This window comes from Pleurodeles waltl, chromosome 3_1 (assembly GCF_031143425.1).
Source record: "Pleurodeles waltl isolate 20211129_DDA chromosome 3_1, aPleWal1.hap1.20221129, whole genome shotgun sequence".
Classification (NCBI taxonomy): domain Eukaryota; kingdom Metazoa; phylum Chordata; class Amphibia; order Caudata; family Salamandridae; genus Pleurodeles; species Pleurodeles waltl.
Window position 1 is genome coordinate 402,591,952 of NC_090440.1, and position 20,094 is coordinate 402,612,045.

Consider the following 20,094-nt stretch of genomic DNA (forward strand, 5'->3'; position numbering starts at 1 on the left):
CATCAGAAACATCAGTAAATTCTGTACCTTGTTTAGCCAATCTCTTTGTTAATATTGTATTGCAAAATGAAAGATTTATCCCCATTTAAAAAAAAAAAAATTCGGGCAGAGCCTTACTGAACCGATACTGAGAAGCACTGACAGGTGGTCTGTCATTTGGTGCAACCTCGGACAAATATTTATGCCCCTTCATAGTGAGAGCTCAACAGCAACTGCTGCCACTGACCCAACTTTCATTAAGAAATTGTGTTCTTTTACCACTTGATTTAAATGGAAGGTAAAATCATGCTCTGAAATAAAACGTTGTTAATGCATTATATCTTAACTTCCTAAAACATAACTTTTTTCACTTTTCAGCTGCATATTCAAAATGATGTTCTCGAGTAGTGATAAGATTTTAGATGCATACATACCTGTTTGTGGGTCCAACCATCCATGTTCCCTAAGAAAGACACAATCCCCCAGTCCAAGAGCTCCATTTCCTGTAGCTCCTTCTCACTCAGCTGCTTGGCTAAGTTACCCAGCTGTAGAATGTGGACCATCTCCATGGACTTGACAGGTCCAAACAGCTGCAGAATACAAAAATATAATAGCTGTCAGAACATGCGCAAACTGTGGTACAGTGCAAGACTACCTTCTGGGGTAACATAGCACAAAACAGGATAGGACAGGAAAAATGCAACTCCCTCCACTCTCTACATCTTCGAAAGTGGACCTCAGAGCACTTTGCTGATAGCGGGATTACTGTAGGAGCCTAATACGAAATCTGGCTATGGAGCATCCATGTTTTCAGATTTTTATGACGTTATCGCTAACACTACTTTAGCACAATAAAGAAATGAAAAATGTGTTTTCTAATATGTATTCCATTGACAGAATAAGCTGATTCTTTCTCCTCACATCAAGGTCAACATTTGAGGGGCTTATGACAATTCTAAAAAATAATGGCCTTTTCTTTTTGCGTGGACCCTCATGTACGACAAGTTTTCCATTACGTATTAGAATAATGCCTGCATGTGCCAAATTCAGAAGGTTCCTCGAACTTCACAGAAGGTGTGGAGTTTTAAGGATTTGACAGTCTTTTTTGGACTAAATGTAGAGCAGGAAATGCTGAGTTGTTGACAAGGTTCTAGCCCTGAGTCTGGAACAGTGAGGAGTCTGTCAATGAGGAACGGTGTTTGTGGGTGTTAGAGATCCAGAGAGACAGAGTTCTTCTGCATGGACATTAAAAGAAGGAGCAGATTCCTCTCTTAATGAATGGCAAGAGCACATGATGTTGTCTTCGTGGGCCATGAGAGCCCTTGTCTGACTAAGCCCAAAGAGCATATATTTTCTATATAGCAGTGCTGGAGTAGGTGGTAGCAGTGTAAGTGAGAATGGGAGGCCTGGGGTACTTAGGTGTTAAATTTGGCCATGACTCTAAGGCCATCTACATATTGTTACAAAGAATGCTGCTTTTGTTGAAATACTTTGAGAACTGCTCTACATTTGTAAGCTATGTCTCTATCCTTTTCTGCGTTTTCTTCATTTTTACAGTTGCCCCCATGCATGTGAATGGAGCTGCATTTACACTCTTCATTAAAACCAGCCAAATTCATCTGAATCCACATTAACCATAATTCGGCCTCGGAGAATATGTCTCCCAATTCTTTTTAAGTATCCATAATACTGACTGAAAATTGTTATGAAAGAAATTTCGTACTGAAAAACTTTTGTGCCCAAAATATCAACGACCCTAATATCATAGAGGTAAGTATATTGAGGCACGTATAGGTTTACAATACTTATCTCCACATGTAGGCACCTTGGTCATTCATACATCTTCAAGGGGTGTGGGTGTAGAGTTGAAAACAGTAAATCTATACTTACCTACACATACTTACACATACTTACCATATCAATATTTTGGGTTTAGATATTCAGGATACATTATTTTGGAAAGATTATATTTCTATTCCCGATATACTGAAAAGAAATTCTGAAAGCACGTTTCAAAATTGTGGATGCATGGGGAAGATAGAAAAAAATATATTTTTTCACTTCCTGTGGAAATCATAGATTTTAAGCGAATACTGCAGAATTTCCATCGTGGACAATAGCCATTCTTCTAGGTCTACCTTAAGTAAATATTATCAGGGCATAGAGCCATCTGAGTTTTGAGTCTAGCCATTTTGCCACTTTGTAGCTACGAGACACAGTTTGGTCTGCAAATTCTTGACTTGTAAGCTCTGTTTTCTATGGTAGGGTCTCCAAAAGTGAACAGTCAGTACTCAATCTAATGGCAGCACAGCCCAAGGATCCAAGGCCAGTGGCAAAAAAACATCATGACACAAATGTACACATTTTATTTTGGGGGCAGAATAGTAAGTAAGTAACACGCATTTGTAAAGGGTCAACATTCACCTAACAGGTATCTTGGTGCTATAGAGAGCAAAAGCTGGTTCCAACAAATGCAAACGTCGTTTAGTCTATTGATCAGGAATCATGACCTTATGCGATCTATTTTGTGATTTGGCTACTATTTTGGAAAAAAAAACAGGTCTTTAGATCCTTCCTAAAACTAGGAAGATGTGTGTTGGCCCTGAGGGGGACTGGGAGTGCTTTCCACAGTTGAGCTGCCCTAACCTGGAAAGCTCTTCACCCCTTCCTCACTTTCCTGATTTTCGGGACACAGACTACATTGGCTGCTGCCCAATGTAGGTGCCTTTGTGGCCCATAATGCCTAAAATGCTTTTGTAGTGCCAATGGCCCTGTTGAGTTCAAGGCTTTATAGACTATAACCATGGATTTGTAGGTTATTCTCTCTTTAACTGGCAACCGGTGAAATTCTTTAACGGCAGCCACTGAGTAATCGCACCTAGAGTTTTTCAGAGGCAGTTTTGCTGCTATTGATTGAACTCTGTACAGTCTCTTTATTAAACATTCAGGGGCTTCCAACAAAAGTGCAATGCAATAATCAATTCTACTCATAACCCTGCTCTGGACTACCAATTTTCTTGCTGGATGAGGTAGTAACAGAACAATTTTTTGAATGTTTCAAAGCAGGTCTAGGCAGCTAGCTGCTATTTTATTAACATGCACTGCCATAAAAAGTTTATCATCCAAGTAGAACAGTCTTGGCAGGCTTAAGGTCATCCGACCCAGTCCATGGCCAGAAGTCCTCCGGGAGGCAGTACTGTCCTTTTGGCGCAGTGCAGCCCTGCATTGAATTTTAATGAGTTCTTATTCAACCAGCTTTCCACCTTCTTTAGACAACTATAAAGTCTTTATACTGAAATATGAGTGTTCCTATCCAAAGCCCGAATGAACTGTGTATCATCCACATAGTTCACAAACCACATCCAGTATGATCTAATAGTAGTCAGCAGGGGCTGTAAATATACTTTAAAGAGAATAGGGCTCAAAGCTGAGCCCTGCAGAACTCCATGAGTTGTTTTCCTAAATCCCGAGTGGAAAGGTGGGAGAGAAATTGCTTGGGATCTATCGGACAGATAGGATTCAATCCACCCCAGGATAGTTTCTTCTACTCCTATCTCCTTCAGTTTCAAGATCAGTGTTTGGTGGTTCAAAAGCAGCTGACAGTATCGAGTGCTGTTTATCCACTGTCCACTATCATCCTTAATTCATCCAGTGCCATAATAAATGCTGTTTCTGTCCTGTGTGCTGGTCTGAACCCCATTTTTCCAGCCCCCAGGATATTGTTATTTTCAAGGTGGCTAGCCAACTATTTGCTAATATAACTTTCCAGTATTTTTATTGGCTAGGTGAGCTATGATATTGGATGATAATTACTTGGCTCATTTATATCTGCTTCAGGCTTTTTCAGTAATGGGAAAAAGCACCTTTTTCCAGTTTGGAGTACTATCCCTGTTCTCAGGGATAGATTACATATGTTTTGGAGACAGGAAAAGAGTTCCTCCGCCCTTTCCTTCCATATAGATGGTGATATCAGGTCAAGAACCCGAAGAGATAGTCAAGGCCAAAGATCTGAATTCTTCCTTTCCCATCTCTTCAATTTCTCCAAAATTTACAAATCTCCTCTCTCAGTGCCCTTTATCATTACCCTCTGTTTCCTTCTTGGGTGTTAGAAATGGGGTCTTTGGTTGGCAGTCAGGTTACCCCCGTCCAAGTAAGGACCCTCACTCTAGTCAGGGTAAGTCACACACAATCCAAATTATCCTGTGCCCACCCTCTGGTAGCTTGGCATTGACACAACTTCCTTAGGGAATCCCACACGGGTAAATATTCCCAGCAGGGCTCTGGTCACCACTGGTGCAGTCACTGTTCTCAGAGGGATTGCGTCTGGATAGCGGGTGGCATGGTCCACCAAAACCAGCATAAACCTGTTGCCCAAGGCAGTTTTGGGGTCCAAGGGACCAAATATGTTGATGCCCACCCTTTCAAAGGGGGTGCCAACGACGGGGAGTGGGATCAGAAGAGATTTAAGCGTTTTCCCTGTCTTCCCACTAGCCTGGCAGGTGGGGCAGGCTCTGCAGAAATTATCTGAGGCTACCCTCATTCTGGGCAATGGAAGTGGGTGACAAGCCTGTAAAAGGTCTTGTCTTGGCCCAGATGTCCTGCCAGGGGAATGTCATGAGCCAGACCCAGTGGGAAGGCTCGGTAACAGTGGGGGACTACCAGCACACGTGCTTCCCCAGGGCCCGGAACCTTAGGCTCGCTGTAAAGGAGATCATTCTCCCAGTAGATATGGTGAGTGCCAGAGGCGTCACCGGCTGCTTGGGCTGTGACCTATTGCCTCAGACCCTCAAGGGTGGGGCATTCTTTCTGCACCTTGCAGAACTCTGCCCTGGTTGGCCCTCCCCCTACTTGACAGGCAGCAAGTTCAGGCAGGTTGCCCAGGTCAGCTATGTCCTCTCAAGTTGGCTCAGGGGCCACATCCTTCTCAGGGGCCCCATCCACCACCGTGAGAACATCTGAGGTGGGTTTCCCGCACCTCTTGCCCTTCCTCTTTGCAGCTGTCTGGGCCATTGTTCCAGGCTCCAGATGCCCTTGACTCCCTTCTCGGGCAGCCATGGACCTTGTGGTCATGCAGACCCACTCAGGCAAACCTAACATCTCCAGGTGGGATCTGAGCTCTACCTCCTTTCAGGCAGTATACTCAAGATCATTGCCTAACAGACAATTAACATGCATGGCAAGACTCACGGCTACTTTCAGAGTACCAGAGACCCCCCCCATTCAAAGGGAACCAGAACCACTGGTAAGTGACTCTCACGATTGTCACCGACTATGACCTGGTGGAATGTATTAGGGACTATCTGCTCTGCTGATACCAGCTAACTCCTGACGGTAGTCATACTGGTTCCTGTGTCACGCAGAGCCTCCACCCTTTGCCCGTCAATGGTGACCCACTGCCTATACTTTGAAGTATTTGCAGGCATGTGAGCTTTATGCACCATCTCTCTATTCCCCATGGACACTAGGGAAACCTCTGTCTGCCCCTCAAAGCTAGCTGGGATTGTCTCCCCCGAGCGCTACACTAGCCAACCCAGGTGTCTGTCCAGTGGTGGAATGTGCTCTCTTGGAACACTGGGAGTCGTCCTTAAAGTGTCCATGCTGGTAGCACTCTAAGCATTTGGGGATGAACTTCCCTAACTTTCTGTCAAAGAACCCTGGTTTCCTCCCAAACCTAGAAAAGGAATGGTTACCCCCCCCCCCTTGGGAATCGTTTTGGGGGCCTTTAGAGAACTCCTTATCTTTAAATTGATCTCCCCCGTCTTTCTTCTGTTGGGAACCGTGACCACCTTTGGGGGTGTCCCCCCCAGATGCCTTCTTGGACACTCTGGTGCTAACCCAGAGGTCCGCCTCCTCAGCAAGCTTCCTGGGATCAGTCAGCTTACTATCTACCAAGTGCTGGCACAACTCTGTAAAAGAAATACTGAGCATATGCTCTCTTAGAATTAAGTCATATAACCCTTTATAATCATCTACTTTACTGCCCCACACCCATCCATCCAATGCCTTATTAGAGAAATCATAACAATCTACCCAAGTTTGGTGGAAAGTTTGGAGCTGTCCCTAAACCTCTAAAGGTGTTTCTCAGGGGTCAGCCCAAACTTAGCCAGTAAAGCGGCTTTCATGGGTGCAAAGACATATCTATCCTGTGGAGCTAGTGTAAGAAGTGTGTCCCTCCCCACTACTGGTACATAAAACCACAAGGCCACCCCCCAGTGCTCCTCAGAGGTCCCATGGACCCTTAGTGCAACTTCATAGGCAGCCAACCACTTGTCAACGTCATCTCCCACCCCAAAACCTGGCACCACATTCTTGGGTATACAAACCTTTTTCTCCCCAACAGGTCATGCATCTGTGCTGCCACCATCACTGCTGGACTCAGACTGTCTCGCCTTGATCTCCAGCTCCTTGAGACTCAGTTCATGAGCCAACAAAAGTTTTTGCTCAGCCAAGGCTCTCTCAGCTGCTTTTTCTTCTCTCTCTGCCCTCCTTTGCTCCTGTTGAGCCTCAATTTTTAACCTTGCCATTTGCAATTGAAATTACATCTCCTCTCTCCTTTCCTCTGCGGTTATGCCCTGATCAGAGACACTGGTAGCATCCTGGAAGCATCTCAAGACCTGGCTCTTCGAGCAGCAGTGACCTCCCCAACCCCCCTAGCACCTTGAGACCCTCACGGGTGATTAGCGCGCTCTATAAATATCATGATTGATTGATTGATTGACTGGTCCCTGGTTTGGCAGGGGCACAATTGCAGCGGTAATCTCATCCACTGATGGCAAAAAATCCTCTGAGGGGCCATCCTCTGGACCCTCTTCCTCAACATCCTCCTCTGTTTGGGCTTCTACCCAGGCCCTCAGTGCCATTTGGAATTCCTCCTTCCTGGAGGCTTTCTGGGTAAGTACACGCATATCCCTGCAGAACACCCTCAGCTGTTTAACAGTGTAGGTCTCCAGCATTGCCATATCAAAATCTACATCTCCTGCTTGTGACCCAGCCAGAGACATGTTGAATGAGGATTTTAGTCAAAAATTGACAGGAAAAACAAAATTTCAGAAAAAGATAAACATCAAGTTCACCTTCAACTGTGGGTAGGTAGTGAAATACTTAGCTACTGTATGTCACTGCACAAATACAAGTCCTATCCTCACCACTGATCACTAATGTTAGAAATGGGGTCTTTGGTTGGCAGTCAGTTTACCCCCTGTCCAAGCAACGACCCTCGCTCTAGTCAGGGTAAGTCACACACAATCCAAATTATCCGTGCCCACCCTCTGGTAGCTTGGCACTGAGCAGTCAGGCTTAACTTAGAAGGCAATGTGTAAAGTATTTGTGCAATAAATTATACAGGCGGACCAGAGAGGGAACTGGCTGTATTAACATTGCCTCGGTCCGTACGCGCAGCCTTGGAATAGACGCTGCCAACAGAGCACATGGGGAATATGATACTTCTCATTGGTCCTGTTATGGACCAATTAGAAGGGTGCAGGCCCCAATTAGTAAGGGTGCCGTTCCTTTAAAAGCCACGTTGTCAGACGGACGCGAGGCTTCAACAGATTTCCCCTGGCTACACGAGCGGACACAGTAGAAGGAATATAAAGAAGTAAGTGACAGATAGATAAGCCCTATTTGGCTGATTTACCTCCAGAATCTAGACTGAGTGTACATTTATCCTTATAGATACCATGAGCCACTTCCCAGCCACCATTATTGTATGGCTGACTCACTACTAACAACATTGACAGAATCTAATGGAGGATATTATACCCCCGAATGAAAGCCATAGTCCAGGCTTCGTTCCAATTTGCGATTTGGACTGAACCATTAATTATGTAAGTAACTACACATATTATTATGATGTCTAAATTAAATACACTATGTTGATGAACAGGGAACAATTAAAGTTGGTCGTCCCCATTAAGAAGACGACTTTGACCAGAAGATCATAATTATTAACTGGAATTTTTAGGTGAGTGCTTATTCCTAGCCCCATCGATATAAATTAATTGGACTGATTAGATAGGTCCCTTATTAATCTGGATATTTAGATTATTTTTAGGTGCTACCAAATAGAAAATATCCCCAGTCCTGATGATGACCCACTATTGATTTATGTCTATACATGGAGTCAAAACGTCGACATGAAATTGAATGTGGATTGAAATTGTAAAAATTCTAAGTGACTTCAGGGCCTCCTGGATTGACGGAGCCTTCGGAAGTCTACATTGCCCTTAACCACCTTCTGTATATATTGTATATACCACTATCACTCCCCTTCACAATATTCACCTTCACTGTGTTTTAAGAATTAGGAGCACCTAGAATCATAAGTAACTTTATAAATCTTTAAAAATGTGCAATATATGTGGTAAATTTATCAAAAATTGAACAAGTTATGATAAAGAAATAAAATACATATCAATTAATACAATAAAGATTGTATATATTTAATTGCCAAATAGATATCTTACCGTGGAAGTCTAGGATTACTTCCCCCTTGCATTAACTTTTGTCTATTGCACTGGTCAAAGGGGTTAGAGGGTATGCCTCATTGCTTTACATTAACTTTCTAAAAATGTCATTATTAGCAGTGGAATTTAAAATCCAACTGCACTATATGTTAGGATTTTAAATTGTGGTTCCAAAAGACACTAAATTTAGAGGGATTATCTCTTCCCATTTTGAAATGATACTTATAAAGTAGAATAAGTTAATCCCAATGTTATCTCATGGGAGAGATGGGCCTTGCAGTAATGAAAAGTGAATTTGAGAGTTTTTCTCTACCAGGACAGGTCAAACTTAAAAGTACGTGCCCTGCCTTTCTTGTAAATTGCACCCTGCCCTCTGGGTTAACAAGGGCCTGCATTAAGAGTGGCTTATATGTATAAAAAGGGATGGTTTCGGTCTGGCAAAAGGGTTATTTTGCCAGGTTGACACAGCAGTATTCAACTGCACATACAATGCAATGGCAGGCCTGAGCCATGGTTAGAGGGCTACTTAAGTGGGTGGCACAATCAGTGCTGCAATCCCACTAGCAGCATTTAATTTACAGGTCCTGGGTGCATGTAGTGCACTTTACTATTGAATATAAGTCAACTGAATATGCCAACTAGGGATAAGTCACTATTGCCATGTTTAGAGAGATAGCACAAGCACTTTAGCACTGGTTAGCAATGGTAAAATGCACAGAGTTTTAATACCAGCAAAAACAAAGTCAGAAAAGTGGAGGAGGCAGGAAAAAAGTCAGAAGGGAAGACAACTTTAGGGCTATTAGATCTAACATGGAACAAAGAAACTAAAATATCCACCAACTTCTTCACCTGAAGTGTAAAATTGCTAGTAGTACAACTGAACTCGCCCCACCAACAAACACTCCTTCCTCCTCATATATAGACCACGTAGGCCACCAACCCTACTTTCATCAACACCTTCAGCAGTGCCCCTGAAACTATCCTGCTCAGTCACTCCTGCCTCACCATTTGAGGCAATTCCAACACCTGATTTCACCATCAAAGCAAATTGACAACATGCTGCCTTGTAATAAAGCTTCAGCTACACCAACTGGTCACGAACCTGCCCGCTCAGCAGGCATACACTTGATACAGTCAGCCCACCCTGAGGCTTAATGGCAGTGGGGACTCCATCAACAAGACTCAGGGAAGCTATCTTGCCATTCCATTTCACATCTATGATCTTCTACTGCTGATGCATCTTAATCACATCTGCCTCTGGAAGATTGTCACATTAACACATATTTTATAATCTGTAGACCCTAGGCACCAGGCGCCCAGCTCCATCTCTTGTATCCGTATATTTCTTATGTGCTGGATCATCAATACATGCCCAATGGCCCTATTAAATACTTCCATTTAACCCACAAAAAGATTAACTCAAGATTGTTCATCAGTCACAAACGCAACCAAAGCCTCCGAGCAAGCCACTGAACTTAAATGGCATTTTCCCATCCCAAAATCCAACTATTGTACATCAGACAACTGAAACACTATGTAGAAGCTTGAAGCACGGGAGATATATCCACCACCGATACAGAATATCTACATCACTTCTCCCACAAAGATGCTCCCATTTACTGATGAGCTGAGAGTCTCACCTGCATTCCCTTATAAAATGCTCCCTGCAATAAAACGTACGCCACAAAATCACTCTGTCCCCATCAGACAAACACACCACCAGTAGTTTCCACTCATTACCTTATATATGTAACTTGCCTTCAATTCCAAAACCTAGAATCCACAAGCAGAAAAAAGTGCCTCCATCATAACTCTAATCCTTTAAGGTACAAGAGATAAAAGGAAGCTCCAAAACTTACTGTGATACACGACGATCAGAGATTGAAGTGGGCGGAATCGGAGGGGCACGACATGCCCATACTTTTTTGATTTATGAAGAACTGTTCCCCTAAAAAGACAACCATCCCTGGACAGTTAATTCTGATACTTTAAGCTGAAGTGTCATTCAGTGAGTCTCCTGTGCTGTAAAACCGAGCCGGGCAGACAGCTAAACAAGCCTTCCTACCCAGGTGGCCGCTTGCCTGAAAAAAATGCAAATGTGCGCTACGAGTTAATCTGCAAATGTAAAAAGTAATCTGCAAATGAAAAAGGATGCTAGGGAGCCGAAAGTGGCTTTAATTGATCGAATCACTCAAAGCTTTGTGATGACAAAGATTTATTATTTTTGAGTGGTGGTGCAAAGAGTTAACAACTGAGCTGTGAAGTGCGTGCTTTTAATTGTAAATGTATTTATATAATGCTTGCTACCCCTAGAGATGTTGAAGGGACAATAATGTGAAAACAATTGCTTTAATCCCATTCTGGGTACTACTAAAATCAATAGTTTGGAAGCAGTGGCGGCTGGAGTCGAGGCAAAGCGGAGGGGTGGGGGAAGGGCACAAAAAAAAGACAAAAACAAAACAAAAAAGTGCCTGCTGCATCGCCGCCAGTGTGCCGCTCTTCTGGGTCCCTCGCTGAAAGCACAGGCTCCCAGCCTCCTCTGTGGCCTATCCTGACGCTGCTCTCATGCTTGGCCTGAGTGCTCTTGAGTTGCACTCCCAGGCAGACTGGGAGCCTATGCCTGCTCTCTCCAACCCGGCAACACAGTGCGGGGTTGGAGACAGCTCCGTGTGCATGTGTGTTTGGCTGTCCTGAGACGGCTGGCCAAACACACATGCACACTGAGGGGAGTGCACCTACAATTCTCCCTGGTGCCTGTCATCCCTATGGCCCGCCCAATAAATAAAACGATAATAAAGAAAGTTAATTTTCATTTTATTTTTCAAGTTTGCAGCTGCTACTGTTGCTGCTGGTGCCTTGGCGGCCCTCCGCCATAGCAGAAGAGCTGCCCCTATTTGGAAGCACCATTTTATCTTAAACTTTTTTGTGCATTTTGTAGCAGTCTATCTCATATTGTGTGTACTGCAAGACTGAAATAATAACTTAAAATATTCATAGTGCTTTCTGTAACAGGCGGTGACATAGTAGCACTAAAAATACAAAAGCCACTTCCCTACACTGCAGCAATCAAGATTTAATTCTGTGGCTTTTTGGTTACACACAGACATCTGAAGTGCACGAACTAATATGGGTTTAATAATTTACTTTAGTGCATTTCCCACTGAGTAACAGTTTTTTACTTACAGCCACATTCTTGATCCTCCCCACTCACTTACCCTGCCCCACCCTCACTGACCCTGTCCCCACTACATGCAGCATCATAGTTCCTATACTTTTTCAAATGTACTTCGACATCTGACGATGAGACATATTGATTTTAACTTTAGATAACATGGAAATTCCGTGTTGGGGTATTAAGTAACTCTCCTAAAGCACTCCCTGAAAGAAAATCTGCTGTGTTCTGGCTGAAACCAGAAGCGCGCCTCAATGGACCAATCTTATTTAAATCTCGAAAGTGGGAGAATGGTCATTAAGGGCCCACGCGAAGAGAGCACTTTGAATAGAGAGTTAAGCTCTGTTATCTTTTTACAGATTTTACTTCAGAAAATGAAAGTACAAATTCCCCTTAAAAAAACACGTGCAAAGCCATTTGTGCATGAGCACACGAGTCCATAGAAAGACAAGTATTATTACTCCCTCTTCCTCTCATGTTAACAACAGGAGCAGTTCAAAGTTGAAGTAACATGAGTGCTTGGAGAGCGCCGGGAGTACTGGATGCAACTAATGCAGAACCCACTAGACTGAAAGAAAAAAAGACAAGAGTGTATTCCCAGCTCTCCTAAAACTATTAGATCGCCTACCACCTGAACACCTCAAATACTGGAAACAGAGGAGTCACTATCCCTATGCCTTATGCTTATGAACACTTCACAACTACTCACAAACAAGTGAAATAAATTATATATTCCAGCCATAACTGCACTCTAACAAAGCACTTCTCTGGAGAATAGACCATTAGAAAAGGGACTACATATTACTATTTGTTCTCATGAGCCTCATGGGTGTAGGAGTTATCATTATATTAACTTTCAATAAGAAGAATGCAAGATACCAGAAATAAATATAGTACCACGTGCTGATAGGACAATGTCCCCTTTAAATTGTGCTACAGCTCAGAAGTTTTTCACTTGGATCCAGCCTGCCTGGAGAAAAGATGGCAGCCAGGAAAGCTTGCAAATAAATCTTTTGCTAGTCTTAAAAGGTCCAAATTTGTTGTTTTTCCTTTTTGACTAATATTTATACATTGTGAAGCTCTCATCATAAACAGAATCTCAATGCACTCGTTATATAAAACATCAGACTCTACTATAGGATCTCAGTAGTTCAAGTAACACTTTCCAATTAAACTGCCTGTTTTTGATTGCTAATAACCTCAGTGCAGCTTGATTAATCTGCAGGAAGTCTCCACCCACAATTAAACCATGTTGGCAAAAATCAGCAGGTCATGTTTCGTGCACATCTGTTTGGGGTGTCAAATTTAATGCAGATGTATCAAAAGGCGCTAAGGCTCAAATAGTAAACCTTTTTGTTAAAACCACTTTATTGGCATTTTGTGAAAATAAATAATGGATTTGCACGCAGACACAATAATGCCAATAGTGAGAATCACTATTTTGGATTCAAATTTCAGCCATAGGGGGCGAAAAATATGTTGACTTTTTCTGCTTGTTGATCAGTTGAAGAAAATTATAACTGTAGAAAGAACACAAAGCTATTAACGAAAAACAATAAAAGCCACTACTGAAAGCTTGTTGAATTATATGGAAGTGAATCCAAAAGAGCGATTATCCCTATTGCTCTTATAGTGCCTGCATTGTATTCTATACTAAAAGCAGAAACCTCCATTTGGTAGCTCTCAAAAACAGGTCTTCAGCTGCGGGTTTTAATTGAAACACAACACAGTATCCCTCCCAGTGTATTCTGGTCAATGCAGGCCATCTTTTGCTAAGCTGCAGTTCACCCATTGATGCGAAGCTTAAGAAATTTTAATTTGTTCCAATCTTTCATTTTCTTAGTCCTATGAAGAGCAAAACACGTGTGTCTGAGGGATACAAAAATGAAAAATTTGAAGAAATGAATAGTTATCAAGTTAAGAGAACAAACTACAGTAGAGAGTCGCCAACCAATTTCTGGTGGGTGATGAAAAAGCAATAAATAAAGATGCCTTTACATTTTATATTTATCTTGTTACATTTGCTGCGCTTCAAAGACAGAGGTCAAATGTCAGGCTATGCTTTTGATAAATTGCTGCTGGGTCTTTTAAGATGTGAGTTGGTGTTTATTTTTATTTTTTTGTCTGCAAAGTGAGATGAGTTTTTAAAGTGAGATTGCACCTCAATCTAACATATAATTGGGAAACAATTACCATCAGAGAGGAACACAAAAATTATAAAGAGTTATTTTGGTAATTCACAACATTATGAAAGTATGTCTGCTATTACATTGAAAAATCCCACCTGCCTCATGTTAAAGTGAAGAGGGTTGAGAAAGTTTGTTGTTCTAAAAATTGGGGCGTAGGTCTAGAAAGTTTGGGAAACACTGATGTAGACCGAACTGTGTTTGTGTGGATGATAAAATTTGTTCATATAACTTTACTAGCAATTGTAGCAAAACAAAAGGATGATGGACAGAGTGCTGAATCTTTTCAGACACTCACCCCCAGTCACAGATATGGGCTTAATCCATTGTTCTTTTGATCACCTGCCACCCTAGGTTGAACCCAGCCATATGCAAATCAGTCTTGACCCTGTTCCCCATGAGAACAGTCCAGCCTGAACTGCCAGGCCAGGTCCTTTCTGGGCCGGAAAAAAGCATCCCAGGACCAGTTTCAGAGTATCACCCTTCATCAGCCAGGCTAGGTTGAATCCAGTGGCACAGTAAGAACGGGACCCACGTCTGAGTATATCCTTCCCACCTAGGGCGATTTTAGCAAAACAAAAGGATGATGTACAGAGTGTTGAAACTTTTCAGACACTCAGCCCCAGTCACAGATCTGGGTTTAATTCATCGTTCTTTTGCTCACCATGCCACCTCAGTTTGGACCCAGCCATATGCAAACCAGTCTTTACCCTGTTCCCCATGGGAACAGTCCAGCATGAACTGTGCCTCCGCCTGTCTGTGGAATACACATCTGGGTTAGGATGACAGTTGGGCTGTTTGTGAATTCACTCTAGACAGTCACACAAAGGGAGCTAAGGTGTGGCCTGCATATTGTGATGGGTCTTCCTGAACTAGAGTGGTGGGAAGAGCTGACACTTGCACCTGAATAGGGCTGTGCCTGTCCTTACACAAAGCAGTCTTCAACCCCCTGGGGTGTGTCAGGGGCCAGGGCAGGAAAGGCAGTGTCTTGTGCACTACAAAGGCTGTTCTTTGAAGTTTCCCTACTTCAAAGACCGAAATGAGTATAAGTACTGGACCTCTGACCTCATAAATTTAGAACACTTCTGAACTTAGGACATTTTGCCAGGAAGAAAAGCTGGATGCTGTAGAAGGGACTGCCACCCTGCCTGTTGCTTTGTTGTGATGGCCTGCTGCTTGCTGCTTCAGTCCTGGGAGTAAAAAGACTGGACTTTGCTTTCTTCATCCTGCTTTCTAAGGTTCTCTAAGGGCTTCAACTGACCTTGCCTCCTGTTAAGAAGTCTCAGGGACATCGAAATCTTCATCAGCCAGTGTCTGGGCTCTTCTGTTGAGAGTCCTGACTTGCCGAGTGGTGCCAACTCCAGTCCCTGGGCCCTTGGAAGTGTAAGCTGGCGACCTGAAGAAGAAAATTCACACACCAACTTGCTTCAGTAGAAAAATTGAAGCAGTGCCTGTCCCATGGCTGAAGAATCAACACAGCACCTGTCTCGCGGCTGCAAGACTGACGCAGCCCCTTTTTCCCCAGTCTCTATCAACACAGCGTGTCTGGATTTTCCACGCATCATCCTTGAGGTGTCAATTTCTCACTGACCCTGCACTGCAGTAAAGAACCAAGGCTGCGTGTCTGGAAATCACGCATCACCTTTCCTGCGAGGAAAGAATTGACACATCATATCCCCTGTGCAGTAAGGAACTGACACATGACTTTGCTTTTCGGCACCTCATCTTCTCTGTGGCCTGCATCATCTTTGTTTTTGATGCATCCCGCAGACAACCATTAATTCCTAAGGATTTAGACTCATTTAAACCTTTAAGAAGTGATATCTTTACTTGTGCATGTTTGATTTTTGTAGTTTTGGTCTTGTTTTAATCAGATAAATACATTGGCCTGTTTTCTAAACTGGTGTGGAGTCCTTTTGTAGGGTTTTAAATGTGTTAGTGTGTGTGTTTGTGTGTGTGTGTGTGTGTGTGTGAAAATACACATTGCCTCTGAGATAAGCCTGACTGCTTGTGCCAAGCTACCGAGGAGGTGAGCGGGAATGTTAGCTGTGTCCATGTAGGGACCCTCACTCTAGTCTCCCTTAACCTGACTAGAGTGAGGGTCCCTACATGGACAGGGTGCAAATCACTGCCGACTAGAGATCCCATTTCTAACAATTATCTATTCATTTTTTAGAGAAAACAGTGCTGGGAAACCCAGTCCGAAGGCGCATTTAAGCAATATATATAAGCAATAAAATGACATACAATGACCACTTACAATAATAAGTAAAGTAAACTTAGAAATAACTCCATTTGAACACATATGTATGCAAACTTATTGCTTAGTGTATGCTTACAGTTCTCTTTACACCTGTGTTCATATGCATGTATTTGTAAATAATTTACATCAGTGCACTTGTGTGTCATTTACAAATCTGCTTTTTTGCTTGTTGTTCTTGTGCGTATTGCGTGTGCGTTCTTCTGTTTGTGTGTGAGTGAAATGTATTTGTAAGTGCATTTGCCATTGTGTGCTTATTATAAGAGTATGGGGGTCATTCTGACCCTGGCGGTAATTACCGCCATGGCGGAGGTCGGCGGTAGCACTGCCAACAGGCTGGCGGTGCACCGCTGGGCATTCTGACCGCGGCGGTTCAGCCGCGGCCAGAAACGGAAAGTCGGCGGTTCCCGCTGCCCTTGAGAATCCTCCATGGCGGCGGAGCGCGCTCCACCGCCATGGGGATTCTGACACCCCCTACCGCCATCCGGTTCCTGGCGGTTCTCCCGCCAGGAACAGGATGGCGGTAGGGGGTGCCGCGGGGCCCCTGGGGGCCCCTGCAGTGCCCATACCAATGGCATGGGCACTGCAGGGGCCCCCGTAAGAGGGCCCCACGAAGAATTTCAGTGTCTGCTTTGCAGACACTGAAATTCGCGACGGGTGCAACTGCACCCGTCGCACCTTCCCACTCCGCCGGCTCCATTCTGAGCCGCCGTCCTCGTGGGAAGGGTGTTTCCCGCTGGGCTGGTGGGTGGACTTTCGGCGGTCGCCCGCCGGCCCAGTGGGAAAGCCAGAATGACCGCCGCGGTCTTTCGGCGGGAACCGCTTGGCGGGCGGCGACCGCCGTCCGCCGCGGTCAGAATCACCCCCTATGTGTCTATTTGTATATTGCATGTTGCATGTGGGTGCTTTGTGCGATCCCTCTTGGTGTGAGGGAGCTCGGTGTCACATGTGAGTGTTTTGTGGGTGTTCAGTGGCGTGTGGAGATTAGTTGCACCTCTAGAGCACTTGACTTAGTTATTATTGGACCTCAAGCCAGGAGGCTCCACCACACACAGCATGATCTTTGGGGTGGGGCTCTGTTAAAGTGAAGTGAATGATGTCAAGTGTGTTTCTCTTGCACTCTACGTACATGTATGTGTTAAGAATGCTTGACATTTTTTAGAACCACCTTTGAGACATTGTATAGATTGCACTGCTGTGAATTTGCACCAACATTTTCAGGTTACACACTGAGTACTGATACCAGAGCAGTTTTCATCGGGTTTTGCATCACCATTCAAGTTCAAGAAGCCTGTGCATGATCTGTTGGTTTTGGCAATGTCTTTTTAGCCATTTTGCATGGGCTGCTTTGCAACATTGCTTAAAGTAACGAAAAAATATCGCTATGATGCGGCCTTTTTGCCTGCGTTATATTGCTTTTTTATTTTAATTTATGTTGCACAGCAGCCCACGCTGTTGAGAAATTTGTGTAAAAAAGCATGGTGGTGTAAGCAACATGAGGGAGGTGCGTGAGAGGTTTTGGAGTGTAGTTTTTATAACAAAAATTAACATAAATTGTCTGCAAATTAATGTTTAATGATGCCGCATAGAAAATGTATTAATGTGCTTTTATTAAACATGCGTGTGAATTGTGCCCACGGGGAGTGGCCACCAATGTATACGAGGATAAATTAAATTGACTAATAATTAAATATTATTGTATTAATGTGTGATTTTGTATTAGTATTAAGGGTTATATGTTAAGGTTTTGCTAATTAATCATTAGGCCTTAGTTAGCATGAGTCAGGCCTAGCGGCCCGGTTTCTTATTAAATGTGTTTTCTAACGTGCAATGAGCTGACTTGCTGAAGGACATGAAGCCGTACTTTTCCAGAAGCTAGAAGATGTGCATAAACGTAGTAAATTCTTTCTCCTGAGACTAGACTTGCTCAAGGAGACATTCTTTCTGAATGCAACAGGTACAAGGTCGCCTGAACTGGTTAAGACAATGGAGCTACTGACCGAGCCTGAGAGACTAAACGATTCTTCCTGACATTCTACCCGTTGGAGATGTCAATTACAGGAGCCAATAAACTACGTGAGAACTGTTCTGAGGTGACAATCTTAATGAGGCAACAAGTAAGCTATTGGATGGAGATAATGATGCACCAAAACTTGCCCAATTGGAAATTAGGGGACTGCACAACAAGCTTTGATGTAACCGTATGACACAAGGAGAAGGAGCCATTATGTGCCTTTGCTATTGCCTAGACTCTTTGTCACTCTGTCTTAAAGACTCTGCAGTTTAATTCTTCAAACCATCCTTATCTTTGTTTTGCCTGATTCTATACTTTTACTCCTTTTGAGGGAAGTGTTTCCCTATTGCCCGTCTTGCTGAACTTTGCTGAGTTTCCTGGCTGATGGCGTATCAACTGATGTCCTCAGGACGAAGACTGACTCTGTATGCTGACCCATTACGGAGGGTAACTATATGATGATGAAATTGTAATTGTCTGTATGCCTTTTCTTCTAGGTACCAACTGCTAATTTTGATAGAGACCATAGTTAGATGTTTTCCTAAATTTATGTTGCTAAATTGTTTTGTATGAAGCCCAACATGCCGATGCTAATTCGAGGTTAGTTAAGGAGTTCACTGAATGAATGCAGACAGACAAATGACTGAATCTATGCTTTGTTGAATAATGTGCTAATAATACTTTGCTACAGTTAATCCATGTTGACATCGTGCTTTGTTCTAATGTTTATGATTTTTGCATTACTGAAGTCTTATTCAAGTTGCCATATTAATACTGTGTTGATGTGTTTTCTGGTATTGAGACTAATAAACTTGCTAGTAGAAGTGTAATCAATAGGGAATAAATATCATAAAATCTACTAAATCTGGTGTGGTTATTCATGACTGGAAGAACATGGTGGGTTCCGATTCTTACCAATGACACTGTTTGAGTTGAATCGATTTCTTATGGTAAATGTTATTGACGTTATTGATCTATTGATTGGCATGCTGATTAATTGCCTGGTTCTAAGGTGTCTCCAATCAGGGTCAAAAGATTCATTGGCCTAAAAATGAGTACCAGACTAATTAAATTATCTAGAAAAGGACGCGTTATCAGTTCTGGTAGCAGAGGACGGTTCCGGCCCTTTGGGGCCCTAGGACGAGGGACCATTGTTTTAGAATTGTATTCAAATTAATGCGAATTGGAGATATGATGTGCCTCTAAATCCCAAATGACTTTCCTGGAATCTCGGAGCTTGCCGAAGTGAGTTGGGTATGTTCTTGGCGTCCTAGTCATAGTATGTGTGACATAGAATTTGAGCTTGCTCAGCTTATGCACACCGCAGGTTAATTGTGAGGTTGTGAGAATTTAGGCCCGGTAATGTTTTAGTAGGAGTGGGCGTACTCCGCAGTCTGAGAGTAGGGAAGTCGGCGAACTTCATGTGAGTGTGGCGCTTTGTGCTAAAAAATTATCCACGTGGTTGGTTGGTGATGTACGGACCCCTCGTGGTCTAAGACTCCGGAGTATATTGATAAGTGTATGAGACAGTTGGTTTATATTGTAATTTGTGCGGTTTAATAGGTCAATCGGGCATGGTTGACGAGTCGAGTTTGAGTCAAGGTGTATGAGTGAAACCTTCGATGGAGATTTGGCAAGTTCTAAAGTGCACTAGGACGAACCATTGACAAGTCGAGAATGAAATTTGCGGGTCAAATTTTGCTTGCGAGTGCGGGATCTAAGAAGGAGAGAGTAGCGGCCGAGGCTTCAAGTGAAATCTATGTAAAGTTCTGAAGCAATTGTGTTACCCTTCCTGTAGTAAACCGGCAAATTTGGGTTTTGTTGTTAAGGTGCTCGCAATATATTGCATTAGTTTGTGTGGATTTAGAGTGAGGAGGACAAGCCGCAAGACTTTGTCAGCCGCAGTGTGTGTGAGTGTGACGTCTTTGGAGCCGCGCTGGGATAGGTCAGTTGCCGAGAAGGGTCGCGCACGGATTGGCAGCCGTCCGTGAGAGGCAATTGGTTGAGAAGGTAGGCGA

General features: G+C 43.4%; 1 protein-coding gene across 1 annotated transcript in view; it reads right to left on the bottom strand.

Moving 5' to 3' along the window:
* The window catches only part of STRC (stereocilin), a 293,114-nt gene that overhangs the window by 102,662 nt on the left and 170,358 nt on the right, over positions 1-20,094 (bottom strand). The window contains exon 22 of the mRNA XM_069221443.1: positions 414-569. Within this exon, the coding sequence (XP_069077544.1) occupies positions 414-569 (156 nt within the window). The remainder of the gene's footprint in view (positions 1-413; positions 570-20,094) is intronic.